This window comes from Lineus longissimus, chromosome 8 (genome assembly GCF_910592395.1).
Source record: "Lineus longissimus chromosome 8, tnLinLong1.2, whole genome shotgun sequence".
NCBI classification, from domain to species: domain Eukaryota; kingdom Metazoa; phylum Nemertea; class Pilidiophora; order Heteronemertea; family Lineidae; genus Lineus; species Lineus longissimus.
In genome coordinates, this window is record NC_088315.1 from 1,428,984 (window position 1) to 1,451,182 (window position 22,199).

General features: G+C 39.9%; 5 protein-coding genes across 8 annotated transcripts; 3 read left to right on the forward strand and 2 right to left on the reverse strand.

Moving 5' to 3' along the window:
• The first annotated feature begins 344 nt into the window (after positions 1 to 344).
• LOC135492132 (nuclear receptor subfamily 1 group D member 2-like) lies at positions 345 to 6,845 on the forward strand. Of its 4 annotated transcripts, none has more exons than XM_064778336.1 (8): positions 345 to 496; positions 717 to 785; positions 3,035 to 3,211; positions 3,439 to 3,580; positions 3,790 to 4,007; positions 4,204 to 4,432; positions 4,923 to 5,147; positions 5,435 to 6,845. In XM_064778336.1, exons 2-8 carry the CDS (start codon positions 720 to 722, stop codon positions 5,674 to 5,676), a joined length of 1,299 nt encoding a protein of 432 aa, XP_064634406.1. In that variant the 5' UTR covers positions 345 to 496; positions 717 to 719; the 3' UTR covers positions 5,677 to 6,845. The 4 variants fall into 4 exon arrangements, with proteins under 4 accessions (XP_064634406.1, XP_064634405.1, XP_064634407.1 ...); XM_064778335.1 differs by having other exon boundaries at positions 346 to 481; XM_064778337.1 differs by lacking the exons at positions 345 to 496; positions 717 to 785 and adding an exon at positions 805 to 2,435.
• Positions 6,846 to 7,132: 287 nt separating this feature from the next.
• LOC135492295 (retinol dehydrogenase 7-like) lies at positions 7,133 to 10,744 on the reverse strand. The gene is made up of 6 exons (XM_064778665.1): positions 10,307 to 10,744; positions 9,927 to 10,053; positions 9,729 to 9,814; positions 9,252 to 9,434; positions 8,545 to 8,682; positions 7,133 to 8,294 (listed from the first exon to the last, which is right to left on the reverse strand). The coding sequence occupies exons 1-6, from the start codon at positions 10,668 to 10,670 to the stop codon at positions 7,951 to 7,953; spliced, it is 1,242 nt and encodes a 413-aa protein (XP_064634735.1). The 5' UTR covers positions 10,671 to 10,744; the 3' UTR covers positions 7,133 to 7,950.
• A 98-nt stretch (positions 10,745 to 10,842) lies between these two features.
• LOC135492624 (ER membrane protein complex subunit 10-like) lies at positions 10,843 to 13,786 on the forward strand. The gene is made up of 6 exons (XM_064779183.1): positions 10,843 to 10,931; positions 12,054 to 12,227; positions 12,466 to 12,573; positions 12,815 to 12,996; positions 13,251 to 13,347; positions 13,643 to 13,786. Exons 1-6 carry the CDS (start codon positions 10,863 to 10,865, stop codon positions 13,718 to 13,720), a joined length of 708 nt encoding a protein of 235 aa, XP_064635253.1. The 5' UTR covers positions 10,843 to 10,862; the 3' UTR covers positions 13,721 to 13,786.
• A 477-nt stretch (positions 13,787 to 14,263) lies between these two features.
• Positions 14,264 to 16,406, reverse strand: LOC135492485 (synaptonemal complex protein 3-like). Its single transcript, XM_064778991.1, has 7 exons — positions 16,271 to 16,406; positions 15,806 to 15,922; positions 15,586 to 15,703; positions 15,345 to 15,444; positions 15,054 to 15,152; positions 14,749 to 14,853; positions 14,264 to 14,473 (listed from the first exon to the last, which is right to left on the reverse strand). The coding sequence occupies exons 1-7, from the start codon at positions 16,404 to 16,406 to the stop codon at positions 14,420 to 14,422; spliced, it is 729 nt and encodes a 242-aa protein (XP_064635061.1). The 3' UTR covers positions 14,264 to 14,419.
• A 319-nt stretch (positions 16,407 to 16,725) lies between these two features.
• On the forward strand, positions 16,726 to 21,033 carry LOC135492160 (E3 ubiquitin-protein ligase SIAH1A-like). Its single transcript, XM_064778393.1, has 7 exons — positions 16,726 to 16,843; positions 17,424 to 17,515; positions 18,028 to 18,189; positions 18,482 to 18,614; positions 18,752 to 18,858; positions 19,125 to 19,314; positions 19,540 to 21,033. Exons 2-7 carry the CDS (start codon positions 17,452 to 17,454, stop codon positions 19,715 to 19,717), a joined length of 834 nt encoding a protein of 277 aa, XP_064634463.1. The 5' UTR covers positions 16,726 to 16,843; positions 17,424 to 17,451; the 3' UTR covers positions 19,718 to 21,033.
• The last annotated feature ends 1,166 nt before the right edge of the window (positions 21,034 to 22,199 follow it).

Here is a 22,199-nt window from a genome sequence, read left to right on the forward strand (position 1 = left end):
ACCTAGCGGCGTGAGTATCCGGTCGTTTCGCTTCCTGACCTGTTCGCCCCCAGTCGTTTCGCTCCAAATCGAAGTCCTTTCGCACTCGCAACTTCGGAGATGACAGTGTTATTCAAAAATGGAAAAAGACCAAAAAGTTGGTTCCTGTGCTGGCTGTAGTCCATTCCGCAATTTTATGGAGCTGCCCAGTGCAATGCATTCTCCAAACTCGCACACTGACGAAACTTGATGATAATCAAGCATATTCTCTCTGCTAGCACTGGCGTCCATGTTGGAAATCCAATGTTTCGGAGAAAATGGCGGCAAATTTAAGCAGGGGTTCAACGACGTCGTAGATAAATTGGGTTCTGGTCTTGCGCGTGGAGTGTTGAGCGCCTCCAAAATGGTGGACAGCTCGGAGATTTTTCAATCTTTTTGCGCTTTGGGCGCGTTTTTCTCATCAATGGAGTATTTTTGATCAACATTGTTCAGATAGCGCGATGTAAATAGTTAAAATGTGAATCCCTACAGTTTTCTTTAGTTGATCAACCGTATATTTCTTTCACAATTTGATTTTGAGTGCCGACATTTTTGTTTCTGCTCGAGTGTGTGTGGTGAAAATGAGAGCGATTTTCAAGATTTCTCAACATCTTGGACAAGACTATAGGGCCTAATAGGCCTAGCATAGTCTTTGATTGGTCTTGCCCTGATCCGTTGCTTTTCTTTATTTTATTCAGGTGATGGCTTCAGTTGAATGTATTAACACAGTCACAGAACTTACAGAAGTAAAGCAAGAGCCTGAAGAGGTAAGAAAAATTTTCGTCAGATCATTTGTGTTACTGTTTCTTTCGTACACGATAGCTTTGCCCTCCTTCCTTGTAGGCCTACATTTCATACCAATATTCGTGATCCATTTCAGTCAAGTAAATTATTGTTCTCCGACACGGCCTATAGCTTGGTGACTCAATGTGACGCAACACATGTGCCCCCCCCCCCCCCCCAGCTGTCTTCAGACATTTCCCCAAGTCCCCCTGTGCTGTGGAAGTTGGAGGTTTCTGATCCTGTGGCTGTGATGACTCTGGGTATGCAGCTGTTTGTGATAAACTCATTTCAATGTTTATTGCTCCATCCTTGGTGAAGGAGAAGGACTTGAGGGACATCCATCTCCAAGCACTCGTCTCATGATGAGAGGCAAGGTCAAACAAAACAATACAGATCATTGTCGAATTCAAAGTGTTTTTACATGTAAATTACATGTACTCCAGTACCTCGTCCTCCGCAAAAGAAAGCCAACTCATGCTTCAGAGACAATGTAAATGTTCCATCGACACGGTCTACTTCTTACATTTACAATACCTAGCAAACTGCTGCACCTCAATGCAGTTTTTTTAGCATAATATTGTCAGAAAGGTTTTCTTATAATCATACAATACAAATTCAAATTTCAAATTTCAAATACAATACATGAAAATGTCCGGAATGTGATTGCTGATTGCATGAGTTTTTCACTAATAAAACCCTGGGTTGTTTTCAGTTGTGCTTTGGATTGTGATACAACTAATACCCACTCTAGTCTTGGAGTTGGGAGTTTGCCAAGTCTAAAAATTTCTTTGCGCCCTTGACCAAGTGAACCATTGACATTGACATTCACCTAGGTTTATAACGTGTTACATAACATTGTCAATAATCAATATGTATCGTGCCAAACAACTATTACATAGACTGAACTATGTACATTATTTTTGTTCAAGTCAGATAAAAAGAGATTGAACCTGTCATTCAATTACAATCAATTAGTTTGTTTGTGGCTGGTTTGTTTTCCTTTTAATAATAGGTGCTACCATATATGTGGCATCTTTTTCTATCTTGCAATGCCTGCAGACAAAGGATTCAATTTATCACTGGCTGTATCAGAGGATAATTACTATCTTGTTTCCAGTGTCATGCTTTGCCTCAGCAACAAAAGGGTGAGTGGAGCATTTCAGACTCTCTACTGAATTGTAAAAAAACTTATATGCGTTGTAAAATCTTCACTTGATTCAACCCCTGGGTTCAAGCTTAGGTTCAAGCCACGGAAAAGTATTTCAAAAAAACTTAATACCAGGCCTTTTAACTTAAGAATAGTCATTCTTTTAATACATTTTTCCATGTGTTATTGTCCAGTTTTTTCTCAACATTCTGTTTAATGATTTGCAAACGAACAGCAGATTAATGGCTGAATGCCAATCGTGTTTATTATGTCACTGATTGCTTGATGTGTCACCGTGTGTATACTGACCATGGTGCTAAGAATATTACGTAACAGACTTGTGACGTACACATTTGAACTGTCCAGGAACTCAAGCTATGTTTTGTACAGTACAAGTCTAGTCCAATTGGGTAACTGTTAACTAGAAAACCTGGCCATTAAAATGGAACCAGGTACCGGTACTTCAAAAGCACTAGAGTATTTTGAGGTAAGTCATTTTATCTTCTATGGTTCTTGGTTTACTGCGGAGTGGACATGGTCTTGATATATGCACCTTAATCGGGCCATGACCTAATGTATTGGTTTGCGCATGCCCTGATTTCAATACCATCTTGACATACAAATTATGGAGTCTCTATGAAGACTACCAAATATGTCCCAAGTCACATGACGCACAGTAATACAAATTGGCTATTGTACATAGCCATTACTGTGCCTCATAATACTCCTCATTGATTGATGAGCCATGTCCTTAACCTGACCGATTTATGAGCCAGCGCGTGCCTGACCTACTGTGACGCTTGTCATATGATTGATCAGATGCAAACATGGTGGACAGAGAAATAGACCTCTCAGATTTTCTTTCTTTAGGATTAGATGTCTTTGATAATTTATTGTTCAATGAAAAATTTCAGGTATTTTCAAACATGAAATGATTTTGGATAAAATGATTATGTTCAACTTCTTTTTCTCTCTGATTTCAGTTACAGGGGTTGCATTCATTATTTTCAGTGTTAAATGTTTATTGAATGGATAGGCTGCACTTCTGAACCAAAACCTAACTTTTTCTCGTCCTAATCATTACAGAAACAAGCATTGACTCAGGAGTTAGAGATTTCTTCCAATGTCGTTGATACATCCATAAGCCATTCACCACCGTCGAAACCCTCATCATCTTCACAGCCATGGTTACCACCATGCCGAGTTTGTGGTGAGAGCGCATCTGGTTTACACTATGGTGTCAACACGTGCGAGGCGTGCAAGGTCAGTGAAATTCATATTTAACTCGGATCAACCAAGATGTTTGAGAGTTGTCATCTAAAGGAACTGTTCCAAACTATGTGTACTGATCATGAGTTGAACTGCTGAGAACATTCCAGCTACAGGTATTGTACATGTTCTCTAATACTGAACATGGTCCAGACAGTTCATAGATTGTCAGAGGTTGTCAGCCAAAAAAACACTTTGATACCAATGTGTTTGTTTTGCAGGGATTCTTCAGACGGAGTCTTCAGAGGAAGGAATCATATTCCTGTAAAGGAAAGGGAGACTGTAACGTTGGGGGAGGACAGCGTGGAACGTGTGCGGCATGCCGCTACCAGAAGTGTCAAAGAGTGGGCATGTCAAAAGATGGTACGAGCAATACTACTGAATTTCGTGAAATTTTGATGGAGTGTTTTGTTTTTGTGATTTCACAACGCACTGTTGAACACAAACTTGAAAAAAGTGTAAAAATTCAACTGTATTGTATTTACCACTAAATTTCGGCAGGAAACACGATTTTGATTCCATCGCCAATTGAAAAGGAGCAAATTTGTTAACAGTTAAAATCTTTTTTGCAGCAATCAAAACAGGTCGATATACTCATGAGAAAAAAACTAGAGACATTGTTGAGGTGAAACGTTTACGCTTGGACAAGGACTCTTCATTTATAACCATTTCACAGAAAGAAAAGGACTTTGAGGATATTATTGAAAAAGTGGTGCAACTGGACAAAATCATAAATCGACATGACCCAAACTTTGAGGAAAAAGTTGTGAAAATCCAGGAAGACTTTTTGGTAAGTTTTGGAAATCCACCACTTTCTCAGCCCTGGTTATTAAATGTGAAGTGTTATACTTGTTCCAGTCATAAAAAATAGCCTAGTAAAACCTAAGGTGGGATTAGATTCTCATTCAAGCTGAGCAGTTTTGAGCGCGAGACAGTGACAGTACTTGGAAACACCGGAGTCATGTTTCGTTATCATTTCACTTCAGGAAGAGCACAAACAAAAAGAACAACTGTTTGGTAGAATGCGGCCGATGTCGAATGAGGAGTACAAGACGTTTTACGCAACAACAGGAGTTGATGTTGATGGACGCAAGGAGATGATGCAGCGCTTCTCGACAGAGCTTGTCTCGTGGATCGAAAAATATATACAATTCGCTAAAGGATTACCAGGGTTTAAAACGTTGTCTATAGACGAACAGTCAGCTGTGGTCAAAGGTGGGTGCATTCTTTCAATTTTGAGGACAGAGGTGTGGACTGAAGGTCATAAAGCAGGGGTCCCCCTATTGTCAGATTTGCCAGCTCTAGTAAGAAACTCCAGTTCTGCTACCATTGTGCCGATCGCTGACCCATGCATGCGGTGCCCCCACTGTCTTGTAATGAAGAGTTGTATACTTTGACAGGGATTTATTACCAGTATTTTTGAAATTCAAATGGAGGTATAGATGGATGTGACGGAGGGTGGGTAAAGGCATAATCACACAATTTGGTTCATGATGCGAACCCGAGTCTTTATTCCACTTCATCCTCGTTGAGCTCTGATAAAGTATGATATGAGCAACTTGTTAATACCCTGAGATTGTTTCTGTAGAGACCTTCATGTACATGTGATACAGACGGCTGTGGTGAAGCACTTTGAGACAATCTCTTGGCACAGTGAAACTCGTGACACATGCACAATCCTAACACTTTATCTTTTATCTCCCAGCATCAAGATTTGAAGTGTGGTTCCTGAGCGCATATTTCGGGATACACCTCGAAGCCGACATATTCACAACATTCCGGGGACGAACCCTTCATCTTGATGAAATCTCAACAGTGTGGGACGTAGATTATTTAAAACTTTTATTCAAAGTCGCCAAACGATTAAAAAGAATGAAACTGACTGCAAAGGAGCGAGCACTGCTGAAAGCATCAGTTGTGTTGTTATCAGGTTAGTTTAAAGGTTTTATTGTCAAGATTATTCGGGATAATATCTGCCGAACCAGTTGTTCTGTCATCCACTCTTCTACATGTAAACAATCATAGCGTAATGATGACCATCTGAAAGGTTCTCCTTCAGTCTGCTCCCCACGGCTTCCAGGTATACAGAGGATCTGGTGTGGCTTGAATCTTTTGCTATGGGTGTGACTGAACCCAGTAAAACTGCTTTTTCGTGTGAACCTTTCAATTCCTTGCAGGATAAGAATGTCAATGTAGCTTGGTTTCCTCTTCTTCCAGATCGTGTGGAGCTCGCCAATCCTGCACCGATGGAGGAAGGACTTCAACTGCTCATTCAAGCATTTGAGTTCGAAGTGAAAAAAAATCACAAAGATGAACCAAACATGTTTGCCAAGGTTCTTGGTACGTTGCCGGTTTTGCGACATCTCAGTCACTGGAATATGAAAATCTTCAGTACGATGCAGCTTGATTTTCCATATGTTAACTTTCACCCGCTGCTGTATGAGATGATTTCAATGTGAGGTGTGTAAATGTGGATTATCTGTGATGAGACTATTCCCCTGGATCTCATTCACTATGTCATACTGAAAACAATGATGAAACATTGAAACTCTGAGAAGCCAAAGTTCTTGTATAGTCTCTTGGTATGTAGCGTTTTATCCTGGTGATCAAATGTGACATTTACATGTATGTTTGGTCATCCCACACAGACGAGTGTTAATGAAGGAGTGTTACACCTCCCGGTTACAATATTATGGGTGACATTGAAAGTGAGGAGTCGCAAAGTTGTTGTGAAGGAGCAGGTCAACAAATCGTGATTTTGATGGAATTTCTGTTTAAAATTGACTGTAGTGGACATACAAATGTAGTATATATTATACCCAGGACATGCTGCATTAAACTTTGTGATATTTTGTTGTAAATTTTAGAACCAACTATTTTAATCATCATTGTGATATTGTTATCTGTGTACAAATTATAATTCAAACTGCTGACTATTCTCCTATGTGTCGGATTTGTCTTGAGAGAAATACATAAAAGTTTAGTTCTAAACCTAAAAATGTGTTCACAAAGTATTATGAGTAATACATGGAGTAGAGTAATATGAATTAGATATGCCCTGATCATATTCCATGTGGCTGATGTGGTTTTGTTTGATCACAATTGGAACTCTTATGTATTTGTCTGGTGGAAGGGATATTGTGGTGTTAATCCCCTATAGGGGCAGTTACATTGAGTGATTGGGTATGCAGACACACAGGCAAACAAATATATGTCATGGTCATGAATCCATTGTGAAGCCATTGTTAACTGACATGTCAGTATACCATATAGCTCTGTGTAACTGCTTTACATGTACATGTATAATACTGGCCAGTTTGGTGTACTCCTATACAATATGTACTGTGAACATGTCGCCGACTCCTCAACCAGTGTCTTGCTGGCTGTTTGAAGATCATTCCTCCATTTGTAAACAACAGATTGCTCTCATGAACCTCAGGTTTGATCAGGGACTTTTGCATCACCTTGCCAATCACTGCTGAAGAAATTTATTTTGTACCGTTTGATAAATTGTTGCAAGTTGATATGGGGATTTTCAGTTTTCTTAGTATTTTCCAGAATGGAGTGGGTTTTCACTCCTAGAATATGTATACCGGTGTTTACAAATAAAGATAATTATTCTGACAAATTGATGTCTTTATTGCCCTTTTGTTCATTTGCAAAACGGATCGATTCGATCTGTGCCGAGTGGCTAGTTGATCAACACATTTTTCGCTTCTGTGTCCTTGAGAGCAAGACACCCAACCCGACATCGCTTCATTGTTGCATATGGGACAATTTTCCCTGTGCCCATGCCAAGGAAAGCGAAAGCAAAACTGAGGTGCAAGCCACTGTCCGGGTCTTATTGCCGTCATCTCTCCACCTCACAGAACCTGTGGAGGACGAACCGGTTTGGGAAGAAAACTGAAGACGACGTTTAATGTAAACAACAATCTATTTATTGTTAAACAATTTGATTTTTTACAAAGCATGATATACAACGTATACATAACCGGTAATTCTTCATTGAATGCATGGCAAAATATACACATACTTGTATCAGTATTGAAATTTGAACTGATTCATAGGGTTGATAATGAAAGATTCTATAGCGTGGCTTTAGTTTAGTGTCCTACTATAAGAAGCCAGGTATTCAACTATAAACAAATGCACTTACATGGTGAACTAACATTGCATTTGTAATGACCGCAAGGTTCATGTGACGGTCAACTACTCTGATCGAAATGATTGAACCCCTATTCTAACCTAGTGATTGCAACTGAAGAACCAGCACCACTCAGAAGAGGTGCAGTCTAAAAGGCTTTATAAAATGCTTTGTGGAAGAGACTAGTGAAGGCAGGATTGAATACTAAGCTGTACAACAACAGTCTCAGAGAGCTGGAATGAATAGCAAACACAGATTCCTAACAGCCTGTATGAAGGTAAGAGCCACTTTCCAATCCTGAAGAGTAGTTCATACTCGGAAAGCCAAGGGTAAGATTCATTCATATTCCAATGGAAGGCCAGATAAATCAGTTGTCTAATTTCATGAAAAATACTTTCCATCTCTCATGAGAACTCTGGACAACATCCATAACACACCACTTATAATTTGAGCAAAATGATTTTCAAGCTCTACAAACTCTACTATCTATTCAGTAGTAAACAAACTGGTAACCTCTCAAAATATCTGGCAGAACGTTACATCCTCAACAACAACACAATAACAACAAACACCTCCAGAGGTGCGTATTTTATTTTGAACCGACATTGGACACAGCTGATTTCATACGTCGAGGTATAGATATCGCAAATGAGATTTTGTCTGCTATCCAGATCGGCAGCAATGGATAAAACATCATAAAAGGTTCGACAAATGTGCCACAAGGGTAGCGCTCGCGCGGCAGCTTGGAGAGAAGTCCACTTCTCATGGCACGAACAACTGGGGAAAGATCCTCTGGTAGATTGGCAGACTCGGCTTCAAAAACACGGTACACTTCATCTAAGTGTTGACGACCATAAAGCTCACGCATCTCTGGACAAGCTTGCTGCCATACTTGTTCCTTTTGGGTGTTAATCATACTTGACATGAAGGTATCTGAAAGAGTTCAGCGGGTAAATGTCATTGTGATGTAGACATTGAAACATGTTATAATTCAACCACTGGTAGGTTCAACCATCGCCCTAGTTGGGTCTTCACCCTGCCCTGGCGTACACCAAGGAGTTCAAGAAACCAAAATGTACACACATCTTGATATTTTGAACTATTCTCTTTTTTCATCAAGCATGTCAACACTACAGGCTTCACTGTTTTTGACAAAGGGTATTGACTAAAGTTGTCAACGTACTTGTTTTGAATCCACCAGGTTGCACCACCGAGACACCAATATCAAACTTCCGCATTTCTATCCGTAACACATCAGAGAAGCCTTCAATGGCATGTTTTGATGCCACGTAGGCTGAGAATAATTCCAACGGAACTTTACCTGCAATAAAAGAAATGGTGAACTTGTAGGACTGTCAAACAAGACCTCATAATCTGAGTGGTGAACTTGTAGGACTGTCAAACAAGACCTCATAATCTGAGTGGTGAACTTGTAGGACTGTCAAACAAGACCTCATAATCTGAGTGGTGAACTTGTGGGACTGTCAAACAAGACTTCATAATCTGAGTGACAATTTGAAGATCATGTCGTGTCCATAATTGGTAACATCAATATTGTAAAATTTTGCATTAATTACATACTACATTCATAAAATCTCAAATTCAAACAACTTTTTCAATCATAGTGTTTGAATAGGCCATTACTGTCTCATGCTGAACTGATCCCTCACACCTTTTGGCTTACTTCTAGTTAGATGTGTGTCAGACTGTGCCCATGCAAACTCCACATCTTCGAGATCTAAGGATCACATAATAAAACTCACAACTCTGAGAGAGATGACATAACTTACCAAGTATACTAGAGACATTTACAATTCTACCTTTCGACTTTCTAATGAGAGGTATAAACTTAATAAAACTCACAACTCTGAGAGAGATGACATAACTTACCAAGTATACTAGAGACATTTACAATTCTACCTTTCGACTTTCTAATGAGAGGTATAAACTTTCGTGACATGCGGACAACACCAAAAAAATTGATGTTCAGAACTTTTTCATAAGATGCTTGAGATGTCAGTTCTATATCAGCCACCATCCAGATGCCTGCATTGTTTACTAAACCCCAGAGACCTGTGGATTGAAAAAATACGTTAGTGAATTGAACACTTGAGACATTACTCTTGAACACGTGGTAAATATTTGGCTTGAAAAAAGGTGCACAACCTGTTGGGTGAGCAGAGATTTGGAGAAACTCTGGCTGTACCCAAGGTCAGCCACAGTCTGGGTGATTACAGTATTGATCCTCCGGCAAAGCTGAAATTCACATGGAGGTCAGTCTTGAAGGATTACAGCAAGCTGCCTGTTTTCTAGGTCATGGCTTGCACGAATGTTACTGGATTGCAAAGTTGAGGCATTTTTGTTTACCTTCAGATCCTACGCTTGTTGACACAACATTAAATGCAGCATCGATTAAAGCTTGATTTGTCACATCAATGTGGAGAACTTTCAATCTGAAAAGGTTTTAAAAGTTGTAATAAAGGTGGGATCACTGCTTCAAAAGACATAGCAATTTTTTCTTCCAATACGAGCAACAGGGATCTTGAATTGAATTGAAATACTCACTCAGGGGAACAGGAGTTCTTTAATTCTATAGCACCAGGACCATCACTCTCAAGGCAACCAGCAAACACTTTCATGCCAATACTATCCAACTTCTTGGCAAGAGCATGACCAAATCCTGAATCACACCCTGAAACAACATGAAACAACATGAAAAATATGATGACAATTGTCATGTTACTATTCACTGTGACAAAGTGTTATTTTTCAAGTTCTGCAGTTTAGTCTTAAGTCCAGCAAGGCCTAAGGTTAGCCATGCCATGGCCTACGTTGTCAGTGGTAGGACCTAATCGACGATAGCCATTGTCATGCTGAACTATTCTGATAGTCGAATTTCAGTCGAGTGGTAATTTCAAATCAGTGGAGCGATCTCCACAACTCACCGGTAATCAAAACAGCTTTCCCGTGTGCTGGCAAGTGACTTGACGGAAGAATCGAGTAGATGAACAAACATCCTAGACCGAAGATGAGGACACCTGACACTCCCTTCAGAAGGAAATGGCACATAGGTTCACCGACAAATAAAACACCAAGACTTAGCAGGGATCGCAGGCCAAACCGAAATTCATGAGTGAGAAATTTGGACAAAACTGCCATTCCAAAAATCACTGTTATTGTGGAATAAATGACAGAATAAAAGAGAAATTCATCGTCTATGATCAATTCTCTGTCTTCAGACATCATTGGAAGATTATCATTCATCAGATTAGAAGAGGCACTGAGATTATCATCGCGGGGACTGACCATTACAAGGGTCTGATCTAATTTCTTTGGCAGCAGGAGCTCTTTTTAGAAAAATCAGTTTTCCGCCATGATGCTGCTTCCCGCAGGTTATCCATAACACTTATTTGGATTGGTTCGCTTGCCAAAGTGGTTTTCTGTCACGATCTGTGATTCGTTGAAATTTCGTTCCCTTCCCAGAAGGCACTGTAATCCAAAATGTCGCTGTGGTGGTGTCCAATTTTGCTCTTTTTGGGGATTCTTTCCTTCAATATTCCGTCATTACAGGTCTGTTCTAGTTCATTTTAATAAAACATCTTAAGTTTACATTGTTACCTAACATCAAATGGTTTTCTCTGACGAAAAGCTGCAGATAAATGTGAAAAAACAAATTTTTCAATCGATTTTGGTTAAATTTTAGTTTCATATTTTTGTAGGTGGCGCTGTTGAAAACCAAAAGATTATTGTTCCACTCCCTAGTATTTGGCAACACATTGTTTCGATTTCATGGGGGTGAGAAGCTCTGATCATTGATGTTGTTACTTATGCTATATCTGATATATATTTGAAAATGAAAGTCATGGGGAAAACTATGCCTAATGGCAATGCATTATGATTATATTAGCTACCTTGAATCGCGGTAGTTGTATTCCACCTCCTTGGAAGTGTCTTGATTTGTCTTCATGAGGTGTTTGCCAATCTGAAATTGAACCAGACGTACGAATTTGACCATTAAAAGATCTTCAGGATTACCTCCGGTCTCAAGTGATGATGAAATCAATGCTTTGGTTCCTTCAACTTAGTTGGCTGTAGAATGCACACAAGAGGGTATATTTTGTGCTAGATTGTTGGGATGGAAGGAAAAGAAGAAAACTTTCAAAAGTAAAGCTATTGCGATATTGGGTTTTGAAGATTAGGCAGATACTGTACTCACATGTTTTCCATTGCTTCCCAAGTTCAGGTAGATCCTTGATTGGTGATGAATGCAATCCACATTTGATCCACCTGCATGTTGCAGTGAACCAACTGTTGTTGTCAAAGAAAAGCTTTGGGACTGTGAGTTTGTTGTGTCGCTTTATAAATCCCTTTTGAAACAAATTTAGAAATCCCTTGCCTGCCATATTCATGCTGCAGTCAAACGATAAAGGTTATGTGGCTCGAAGTTGCTTCAGGTGACTGGGTTTATGACATGAAACTCTAAGACAGTCAATGATCTTTGTGGTTGATTAATCATATGTTTCACTCCCTCACAGTTGGAATTGCTGAGCCATAATCCAGAATAAATCGGTGATGGATGTAACAACTGAATACATTTTCTGATACTCCTGTATTTTATGATCTTCTGACTTCAGGCAGCTTAGACTGTGATTTCAAATAAATTGACAATTCTCTTTTCAATTTGTCTTTCAGGGAGATGATGAATTTGAGGGCCTTTCCCACTTGAACATTGAGCATAGTTTTGATCATGGATCAGATCCAGTTTTCGTCAAAAGAGGGACAATCACGATCAGCTCCATGACGAACAATCTCGCCCAGTTTATACAAGCGGAACCTCTGTCAGAGAATGAGCGCAGAAAGTTACAGGTATGATATCAAGAAAGACGTACCAGTATCGTGTCATTTCAACTTGATTAGAAACTAAACCTTTCCACATTTCACAGTTTCAGGCCATTTTGAAATCAACAGAAATATGAGCCATACTCTATGTCTTATGTAAAGTTGAGGCGAGTAGGTACCAGCCATTTTCCAGGCCACAGGAATGGAACAGTCTTGAAATCTAAAGATAGCCTCTCTACTCTTCTCCACTCGGCTTTACTTTCAGGACCTTGCCAGAGAGAATGGTGTTTATCGTATCAGAGTCCCAGTAAAAGTTGGTGGGCCACTGAGTGGCAATCCAAGTTTAGATTATGTCTCTACATTCATCAGAGCAGTAAGTCTTCTTGATAATTACCATGGGAGTTGTTACTGCAAACAATGTGAAGTCCTAATGACAAATGTGTCAACAGACAAATGGAGTTTCCACATGATTGTACATCACATCAAAAAGCGCAGAGCTATACTCGTAACCAATGCTGTGAGGACATCTCTTGCTCCATGCTGTTTAGAGCGAAACCAATCTTGAACCAATCCCTGTATCCACCCTCTGTGACCCTAATCATTTCTATTTACAGTGCTCCATGTATGAATCCCTGCTGTCTGATGAGATTACGCTAAATGTCGATCCGAACGGGAACGTGATTGGTGTGTCAATCACAACCAATCCTGCTGTGTGCGTAGGACGGGATATGGATTTAGAGAACCTGAAAGAGTTTAATACAACTGTGGATATAAGGCAGACCATTGTTGCACCGGTGTAAGTTATTTTTGTTGACTGATTGATTATTACAATTCAGTTGGACTCGAAGAGACAACTGAGAGCAAGATAATTTTCAGTAAAATTTAAATACATGTATGTGAACTCAAATTCATCAGTTTTGATTTGCCTCTGGGATACACATAGGCAGCCCTTGAAATGCATTTGGACTGATGCATTCTTTGTCCTCCAGTATTTGTGAGACAAAACAGATATCCATACATTTAATGTGTACTTAACATTGTATCTTGCAGACCTGACACACAAAGTTACATTGAAAAGATAGAAAATGAGAAAGCCCAAAAAGCCAAAGGAGAACAAGGAGACAATAGATCATTCTTTGCAAAATATGTAAGTTTTTCATGCTGCAGATGAGATATTTTCAAATGACAGGCAAACTCTTGTTAGAAACACATCCTATTAAGGCTGCTAAGGATAACATCTGTGACTAAGCATTCAGTCATTGTATCAATCAAATCAATTCCTCTCACAACACCATGGCAACATGCATGGAGTATTTGTGATCCCAAGTTCCTTCCTGGGATGTCATGTCTGATTGATATACATGTAAATGACTTGTCTGGACAATGAATGGCTGAAAATTCTTGGGTATTCATTGTCTAATGACTATTTTGTCTCGTTTCAGTGGATGTACATTGTACCAGTGGTCATTTTCCTCATGATTGCATCTAATGCAGACCAAGGTGGTGGTGGTGGAAGATAATGTTGTCTTTTTCCCGTAGTTTTTTATTGTAAATTTTTACTGTTGTATTAAATTATCAAGTAAAATTGGCTTCATGTTAAATTTGTTCTCAAGTAGATCATGTGGAAAATGCAGGTGGTTCAGTTGCTGCCAGAATTGAATCATGCTGCTTCAAGTCTTGTCTCCAGAGAAAAATACTGCACGATTCATCTCATGCACCAGTGGGCAAGACATCTTGGCTCAATAATGTAATTTCAGGGAGGCCTTGATTGATCTGAAGGCTCACCTTGTGACAGTACAAATGTACATGTCAAGTCCTGAAGCATCCTGACTCATGCGTGTGCGTCCTGAAGAGAGATGTGCCATGAATAAATGAATCGAGTTCCTGATTCTTTTTCATTATTTTACTATAAACTCTTTAAAAAATAACATTTTTTTCACACAATAAGTTGTCAATCACCAAGTATAACAATATAAAAGAACATAATTCCCCAATACATTTATATAATATCAGTATCTCCATGGTACATGTCATTTGCCAAGATTACAGCAGCAAACTTAGAGGAGATCTCCTTGGTGGTTCCCAAATCTTGGTGGCAGTCTTTGCACTGTCATGTTATCTTCGGTTGTCACAATCTGCAGGAGATGTGAATCTCTGTCTTCTTCACTGCTCAGGCCTGTTACTCCACCGGTGTCAACAGTCTGTTTCAAGCATCATTATCAAAACAGCATAGTCTGCAGCGATTTGCGGACATTTGCCATTTCTTGTTGTTGCTGGAAAAAAAACATAAAATGTGTTATTTTGGTTAGTTAGTGCTATGACATGTCAGATGAAGACCTACACAACTTATTGTCTGAGGTTTCCCTTCACAGGCTGTCTTTGTGACTTGGTCAGCAACCCAAAAGGATTGATTTATTTGAACATGATACTTCAAGTTGAGATGGCTAATGTTTATGAAGGTTACCAAAATCTTCATTTCATAGAGTAAAAGATATCTAATAATAGGAAGCTGGACTGAAATAATTTGAATTCATTGGCCAGCACTCACCGTATCCATGAGTATTCTCTTCTGTAGCAATGACATCTCCTTCTTCAGCTCACTCTGAACACTGCTCTGCTGATCCTGGTGGCACTGGTCTAAATCTTCAAGGCTCTGAAAAAACCCCATTGTACTTGCCAATGATCTGCAATAGCTGCATGTAAAGGACTTTGTGGATGCAATAAGATCCCATCCGATTTTCAGGCTTGTTTGTATTGAGCAATGACGGCAGAATTTCTCTTCCACCTGAACGTTTTGCACAGAAAATGCAGTTATACTACTACATGTCCAGAAGACAAGTTATCTGCACCTACCTTAGTGTACTGCTCATGCAACTGTTTGATTGTCTTAAGCCTCTGACTCTGGACAACTCGTGTCTGCTGGAACAACTTCTGCTGCTGACGGAGAAGGTTCTGTTGGAAGAATAAATTGAAATCAATAATATCCACCCCGTCTGCCATGAATCATACCATCCAACTAAGATCAAGCATTATATGTGGAAGAGAAAGACTGGTTAAGTAGATCACATCTTGAGACAATCGAATAAATTTGTCGTTGGTATAATTTACACCACAATCCCAGAAATTGTCACGTTGCAAACTCACTGTCAGTTTGTCTTCTTGATCTTTGACTTTCTCCAGATCAGTCTCCCACTGGTTGAACACATTCACCACTTGTTTGCAGTATTCAACGTTCAACTTTTGTCTGAAAAAAGCATTGATGATTTTAGAGTAGCAAAAAATGTAAAGATATAGAGAAAGGGAGGGCCGTCACAACCTAACCTGTATCATCCTTTAAATAGGCTGTCTTACGGAGAAAGACAAAGTCACAACCAGCTACATGTACCTTTCATTTTGCTGCACCTTCCAGATATCTTCAATCCTCCTGTTACTTGTCTTTATGGTACTTTGTGTGTACTGTTCAAGCCTCTTCCTCTTACTTACTAAGGTCTTGCTCACATCAGCTGAAGTGAAAAAAAAAGAGTAAGGGTTTTTGCCATAAATGGAAATGGAGGACATTGCAAAGAGCTTTGCTGAATTGCAAAACAAGTAGGGGCCTTACCTACCGCCAAAACTGTCTAACATTTTCTGCATTTCTGCCCCAAAATCATCATTCTTCTCATTCTCGGATGCTTGGGTGAAACTCCTTTTCCTTCCAACCTTTGGGGCAAGTGGTGTTTCATCTGGAATGAAAATTAAATTACATTAATATCTTAAGACCCATGTCTTAAGTTTTATGTTTCATTTGAGAGAGTTTTGTTATAGAAAAGACAGTCACAATGTCAGGCTTCCACTTGACCTACCCCTGACTGAAACACGTCTTTTTTACCATTCAGACTCGGAGACAGTTGGTCCAGCGTAAGCCCTTAGCCCTGGAGTAGGCCCAAAAACCTTCTGCTCCGGCTGTGGCCCATCTGCTGATAGTGGCCTGGCCTGGTAGTTGTAAAAAAGACACCACTAAAGATTGATGGTGAAGTAAGTCCTTACTCCTTGGGCTTAATGGGCTTGTCCTTCACCAATCATCACCTTACCCCTTGGATCAGGTGAAGTCTGTGAATCCGGTAAATTCTCTTCCTCATCATCAAATCCAAACTGATTGAGAGTAGGGTTTTGGTTCTTTGCTGTCTTCTGAGCTTGCTCTGCTGCCTTCTTTGTCAGTTTTCCCATTGTGGAATGAAAGACAATGTTCAATGACTGCAAATAACCAAGATCTTGGTTACCATTCATTTCAAGTTGAAAAGAGGGCGTGGCATTTTGTTTTGCTCGAGGCAAAAAAGTGGGCTAAAACAATATTTCCATACACTTTAATCACTCATCATTTATTCATAGTCAGTCTATTAGTGTTTATTAACAGTCTGAAGGACAACACAGACATGAGAAATTGTAAAACTCACTAAAATAGCAAATGAAGGGAGAGTAAAATTCGTATCTCCCGGCAAAAAATCTTCGACTTCGACTCGAATGCAGACGACGAAATTCTTCCCAAGAAACGATGATGTCACCAGTTTTTGTAATGTGTGACGTAGTACGCAGTGCCTAAAGATTTTCATTGTTTCCCAGAAAAACACCCTTCAAACTCAAAATTAATGATGTTATAACCTACGGTGGGTAGTTTGAATGTTATCTGATAATAGTAAAATATATAGAGCATATATAAAACGTATCTATTTATAAATCGAAGCGTAATTCGTATCATTTTAGTGTCGTTTATCTGGAAAACTCGGTTTTGCTGTGTCTGCTTGTCCTGACTAATGCATTGATGCATGTATATCTCTCTGTACCTCTGTGATTGTTGACAAATGGTGATATTCTAGGAAATACAGTACTATGTGGTCTAATGATGTTTCTGAATGCAAGAACAAGATATACCTTTTAGCACAGCAGTGTGTGATGATGAATGACGAACAATCACAAGATTTCCTAGCCATAATGAATGAGCCATTATTATAGGCTAGGGCTTGCAATATTGCGATCGAGTCTTTCATTTGCGGATTTGGTCATGTCATTGGTAGAGTTGGGAACGAGAGTGATGAATCTGCAAGCTTAGGCCTTCTGACGTGTTTTGAGTGAGCGCTTTTGATTTGTCATGGCTTTGATTCGTCTTTGTCGAAAAGACGACATGATTGATAGTAATAGAATGTACGTTCACATCTCTTTAGATTTTTTTGCCTCTTTTTATTTTAGGTTGATTGTGACCTGATTGTTGTTCATCATGAGCAGACAATCGTCTGCCACAAGTACAAAGAGCAGGGGGGTCGTCGGTCTGCCTGCAGCAGGTGAGTGTGAATAGATGTTTAGATGGTAAAATTGATTTGCATGACTAAACACAAACAGGTTGAATGTTTGAAGTTTGCCAACTTACTATCTGAAACCACGTGTATAGAAACTAGCATAATGCTTTCTCATGTCGGAGATGAATCAGATCCAAGTTGTATGCTCGCTTCCTGGAAAGTTGATTTCATTACCTCACATACATTCTACCTCACCTGAGCCTACCTGGCATGCTGTTTCTGTTTTGAAATTTGATAGCCTCGGACTTGGAGTCTCTGACTCTAACATGTCTTGCATCTCAAATGAATAAGAATCATTTGTTGGAATCATGATGGACGTTCTTTCTTCTTTACATGTCTGCCTGTTTTTCCAATAAAAAAGTTAAAAATTTTGCTTTTGTGAATCTATTAGAAAAGAATAAAATATCTGTGAAAAGTTTGCAGTTGTCAGTAGCTGGCATGGTAAATAAACATCTAAAATACTAACCCTGGCGTTGTTACCTCCCCTTTCATTTCAGTTGCTGCATCCAATAGTAACAATGACTTGGCTAGCTTGTTTGAGTGTCCAGTTTGCTTCGACTATGCTCTACCTCCGATTATGCAGTGCCAGAGCGGCCATATTGTCTGTTCGAGTTGTCGCCCAAAGCTGAGCAGCTGTCCAACATGTAGAGGACCATTAGGTAGGTATTTCAACAATCACCAGACAGTCTTGGTGCTAAATTTTAACATCCAATTTGAAATCACCCTGGGGTGATGTTGTCCTTTGTGATATAAGTTGTGACTGTGAGTGTGAACGTTTGTACCAAGTAGTCTTCCAATCGCATAATAACGTTGTATTGATCCACATTGGGTGAAGTCAAATGTTGAGAAGGTTGGTTGATCTGGGTTACTTTTACTATTCCATCAGTACCTTGAGTGAATGTTCGCCCAACTTTGGTCCCTCAGTTATTGTTTACGCTTGTCATGTTATAGGTAACATTCGTAACCTTGCCATGGAGAAGGTGGCCAGTACTGTGATGTTCCCCTGCAAGTTCTCCACGACTGGTTGTCCTGTTACTCTCCTACATACAGACAAAACAGAACACGAGGAAACTTGTGAATTCAGGTATGTGGATTTGAAGGTTCTGTTAACTGGTTCATAAAAATTACAGACAACTGTATGTTTTTGGCATCAAACTGGACATACTATGCCTTTTTCTGCCATACCTATCAAACTTAAACTATATTTGTCTCTTCTTCCAGGCCTTATTGTTGTCCATGTCCTGGTGCTTCCTGTAAATGGCAGGGTTCTCTTGAACAAGTCATGCCACATCTCATGCACCAGCACAAGAGCATCACGACGTTACAAGGTAAGCAATACCGGTCAGATTAGACAAGTTGTTGGTTGAGGCAAGAATGATATCGTCTTACAGAGTCTTGATGTACATGGTCAATGGTGTGGTGCTACTGCAGTGCTTGTGAAATAGCTGTTGAGATAAGGATGTTGGTCCTTATCCACTTGTCTAGGTTTTCAACCAGCTCACAATTGGTTCACTTTAGAGAAAGGGTGGGACAGTTTTTACTTAAGACACAATAAGCTGCTCTTCTTTGATTTCGTGATCTTGTTTTGTTTCAGGTGAAGACATTGTGTTTCTGGCCACGGACATCAACCTCCCCGGAGCAGTTGACTGGGTGATGATGCAGTCATGCTTCGGTCATCATTTCATGCTCGTCCTCGAGAAACAGGAGAAGATCGACGTGCAGCAGTTTTACGCCATAGTCCAGTTGATCGGGACGAGAAAACAGGCAGAGAGTTTTGCTTACAGGTAGGGTCAGCATTCTCCATGTGATATTGATGACAGAAAGAACAGAGCTCATGCTACTGTTGATGGTGTCCTGGAGGTAACAGATTTTGTCAAAAGCGTGAGAAAGAAATTACTTCAAAAGTATGATTATGCTGATGTTACATGTATCGTTTGAAGGTTGATGTTTCTTTGCAAACTCTTTGTTGATTTCAATTCCTTGATGTCCACCTCTCTTTTCACTTTCAGACTGGAACTGAACGGCCATCGGCGGCGCCTCACCTGGGAAGCCACACCACGGAGTATCCACGACGGCGTACAGTCCGCCATCATGAACAGTGACTGCTTAGTATTTGACACTAATATTGCTCAGCTCTTTGCCGACAACGGTAACTTGGGCATCAATGTGACGATATCCATGACGTGAATTCAGGGCTGTCTTGTCATCAATTACAAGTTCAGAATGTCACGTCTTTCTCAGACTGGGAAAATAGGATCTGGTAGTGCTTCATTTTGCTGCTCTTCCTCCATTACTGAGCTCGAGGTTCGGTGTTCTTGTGCTGGGAGAGAGTGGATCTAGCCACACTTTGCTGTGCTTTATCTATTCTTGAGTCCATTACACATGTTACTCCTGGTCTTCTTTAACTGTTAGTGAGTGGATCTGCCCTGAAGTAGCAGCACTGAAGTTCGCTGCATATCATCCATTGTGAACAATCTTATTCTGTCTTTCTGGCTCGGGAAGATATGATCTAGCCGCAAAAAAATTGCTGCCTTTCCAGAGCTTTATAGAGCCATTCACTGATTCAGTCTTTTATGGAACTGTGTGTTTGGTTCATTCAGCTGTTCTAAGTTTGCGCGGAATTTGTGCTGTGATGCAAATTGCTAAAGTTGCACAAATAAATTCCCGGGTTTCTGTTTATTTATTATGTTGCAGATTTCTTTACTACTGGACGTTATTTCAAGTGAAAGCTTGATGGACTATGTCAATACATGTATGTCATGTCATGTCATCTGTTAAACACTAAAGCAGGTTGTGGCAGGTTGTGCACTTGTACATGAAAGTGTTAGTGAATATAATAATGGCGAGAACAGTGCTCTGAGTCTAACACCTAGGACCTGCTGGTTCTTGTTTGTGTGACATGAGTTTATAAGTTGATTTAGTTCATTGAAATGAAGAAGAATAGTGGGACCAATCACAATTATCTACGTACGTCTGTTATTAGATTTGAAGTTTGCATCATCGAGGGAAATGTGTGTCCAGCGAGATGACGTTTTTACACAACTGAGGGTGTATTTCTTTGACTTATATTTTCGACCACTATTAGTCTGTGGCCGAGAGAATATTACATGTAGTCAAGGTGATATTCCTTTAGTTTTGTACATGTACATGCAAAAACGAAATCTCTCGGGATATTCTAACCAACTGGATGAAATCATGGAACATACAAGTCACTTGAATCGGTCAATGTTGATGTAAACAACTTCATCTTAGGACATACCATGAGATGACTGTGGACCAATTGTAATATTTATGATTAGGTAAGGATTGAACTAAAGGGCAACATAGAATGTTGGATCCCTTGATTCACTTGTACATGTACATAGAGCTTGTTCAACTAAGCCTATAAACTCGAACCTTAGATTGATAGCACTGTGAACTGTGGTTGAACAAGGCATTCCACAGCTTTTGTTTCATTTCATTTTGTATTTAATGCTTCATTAAATTGATTGCATTGTCAGTTACGATTCATCTTTATTTCTTTTTTTGGATTTGAATTTCACCGGATGGAAGCATCTTCATTTGTGTGTGGCTTGTTGAGATTGCCCATGAAGGATACAATGACCAGTGCGGCTCTGTACCATTACAGGTATGCATGGCCATATGGTTGCATGGCCAAATGGTTGCACTCAAATGATTCATTCTCGCTGGATTATGGTGGGTGTATCTGCATTGGCTGCAGTGACTCAGTCCTCATTTGGAATGGAAAGGTTGGCTGTGACAGGAGCCATCACATCAGCTTGTGCCAGAGTCTCCTCAGGTATTGACTACAAGATGGCCTTTCTGGCCAAGACAGAAGCTCGGTCATCTGGTTGGGATGGAATCTTGCTGTAAACAGGAGATCCACTAGTCTTGCCTGTCTCTTTCTGTTGTATTGCTACTCAAGTCTGAGACTTGGACAGACACATAGAATCAGACAATGAAAGAGCCAACCTTCTCGCAAGGCGAGCTATTTAGGCCAGGAAAGGAACCAACTTGGCCATATAACAGCAAAAGAAATTGGTCTCCAGGTTGTCGCTGGAAGCTCCACTGCGGGAAGAGCCGAGTCCAGAGGCTGTAACAGGAGTAGGAGCTCCATCATTTGGTTTTGAGAACATGGAGAACCTTGTTTCATCAGACTAATCAGGAGCTCAACGCTAAAGGTGTTGGAAGTCTGTCATCTTACACCAAAGGGGCTCATACATGTACATGTAGGCTGGGAACGGAGCCAAACATGTCCCACTGTGACTGTGACTACTCAATGCTCTCCCATCGTCACTAGCTCTCTTTTATGACTGCTCGCTGTGACAGGTTTATCATCACATTCAGGGTCATGTATGAGCCAAAGAAGATCCTTGCATTCACACTCTGCAAAACCAATAACATTTCAAGACATCTTTCACAAAACAAATGTAATTTTTATTGTAAAATATTTGGAAGACAACTATTTCTAAGTTATGTCATGTTTGCGTAGCCTCTAAACCTTACTCTCACTATAAACAACGGACATTTTTCAGGCAGCAGACTGAAGTAAACATAGAATTTTATAGATACATTTTCCTACAACTCGTCAAAATCACAGAGACCATCTTGCAACAGATCAAAAGTACATGTGTGACTCGCTCTACCAAAACTAGGCGCTTGTCGCATC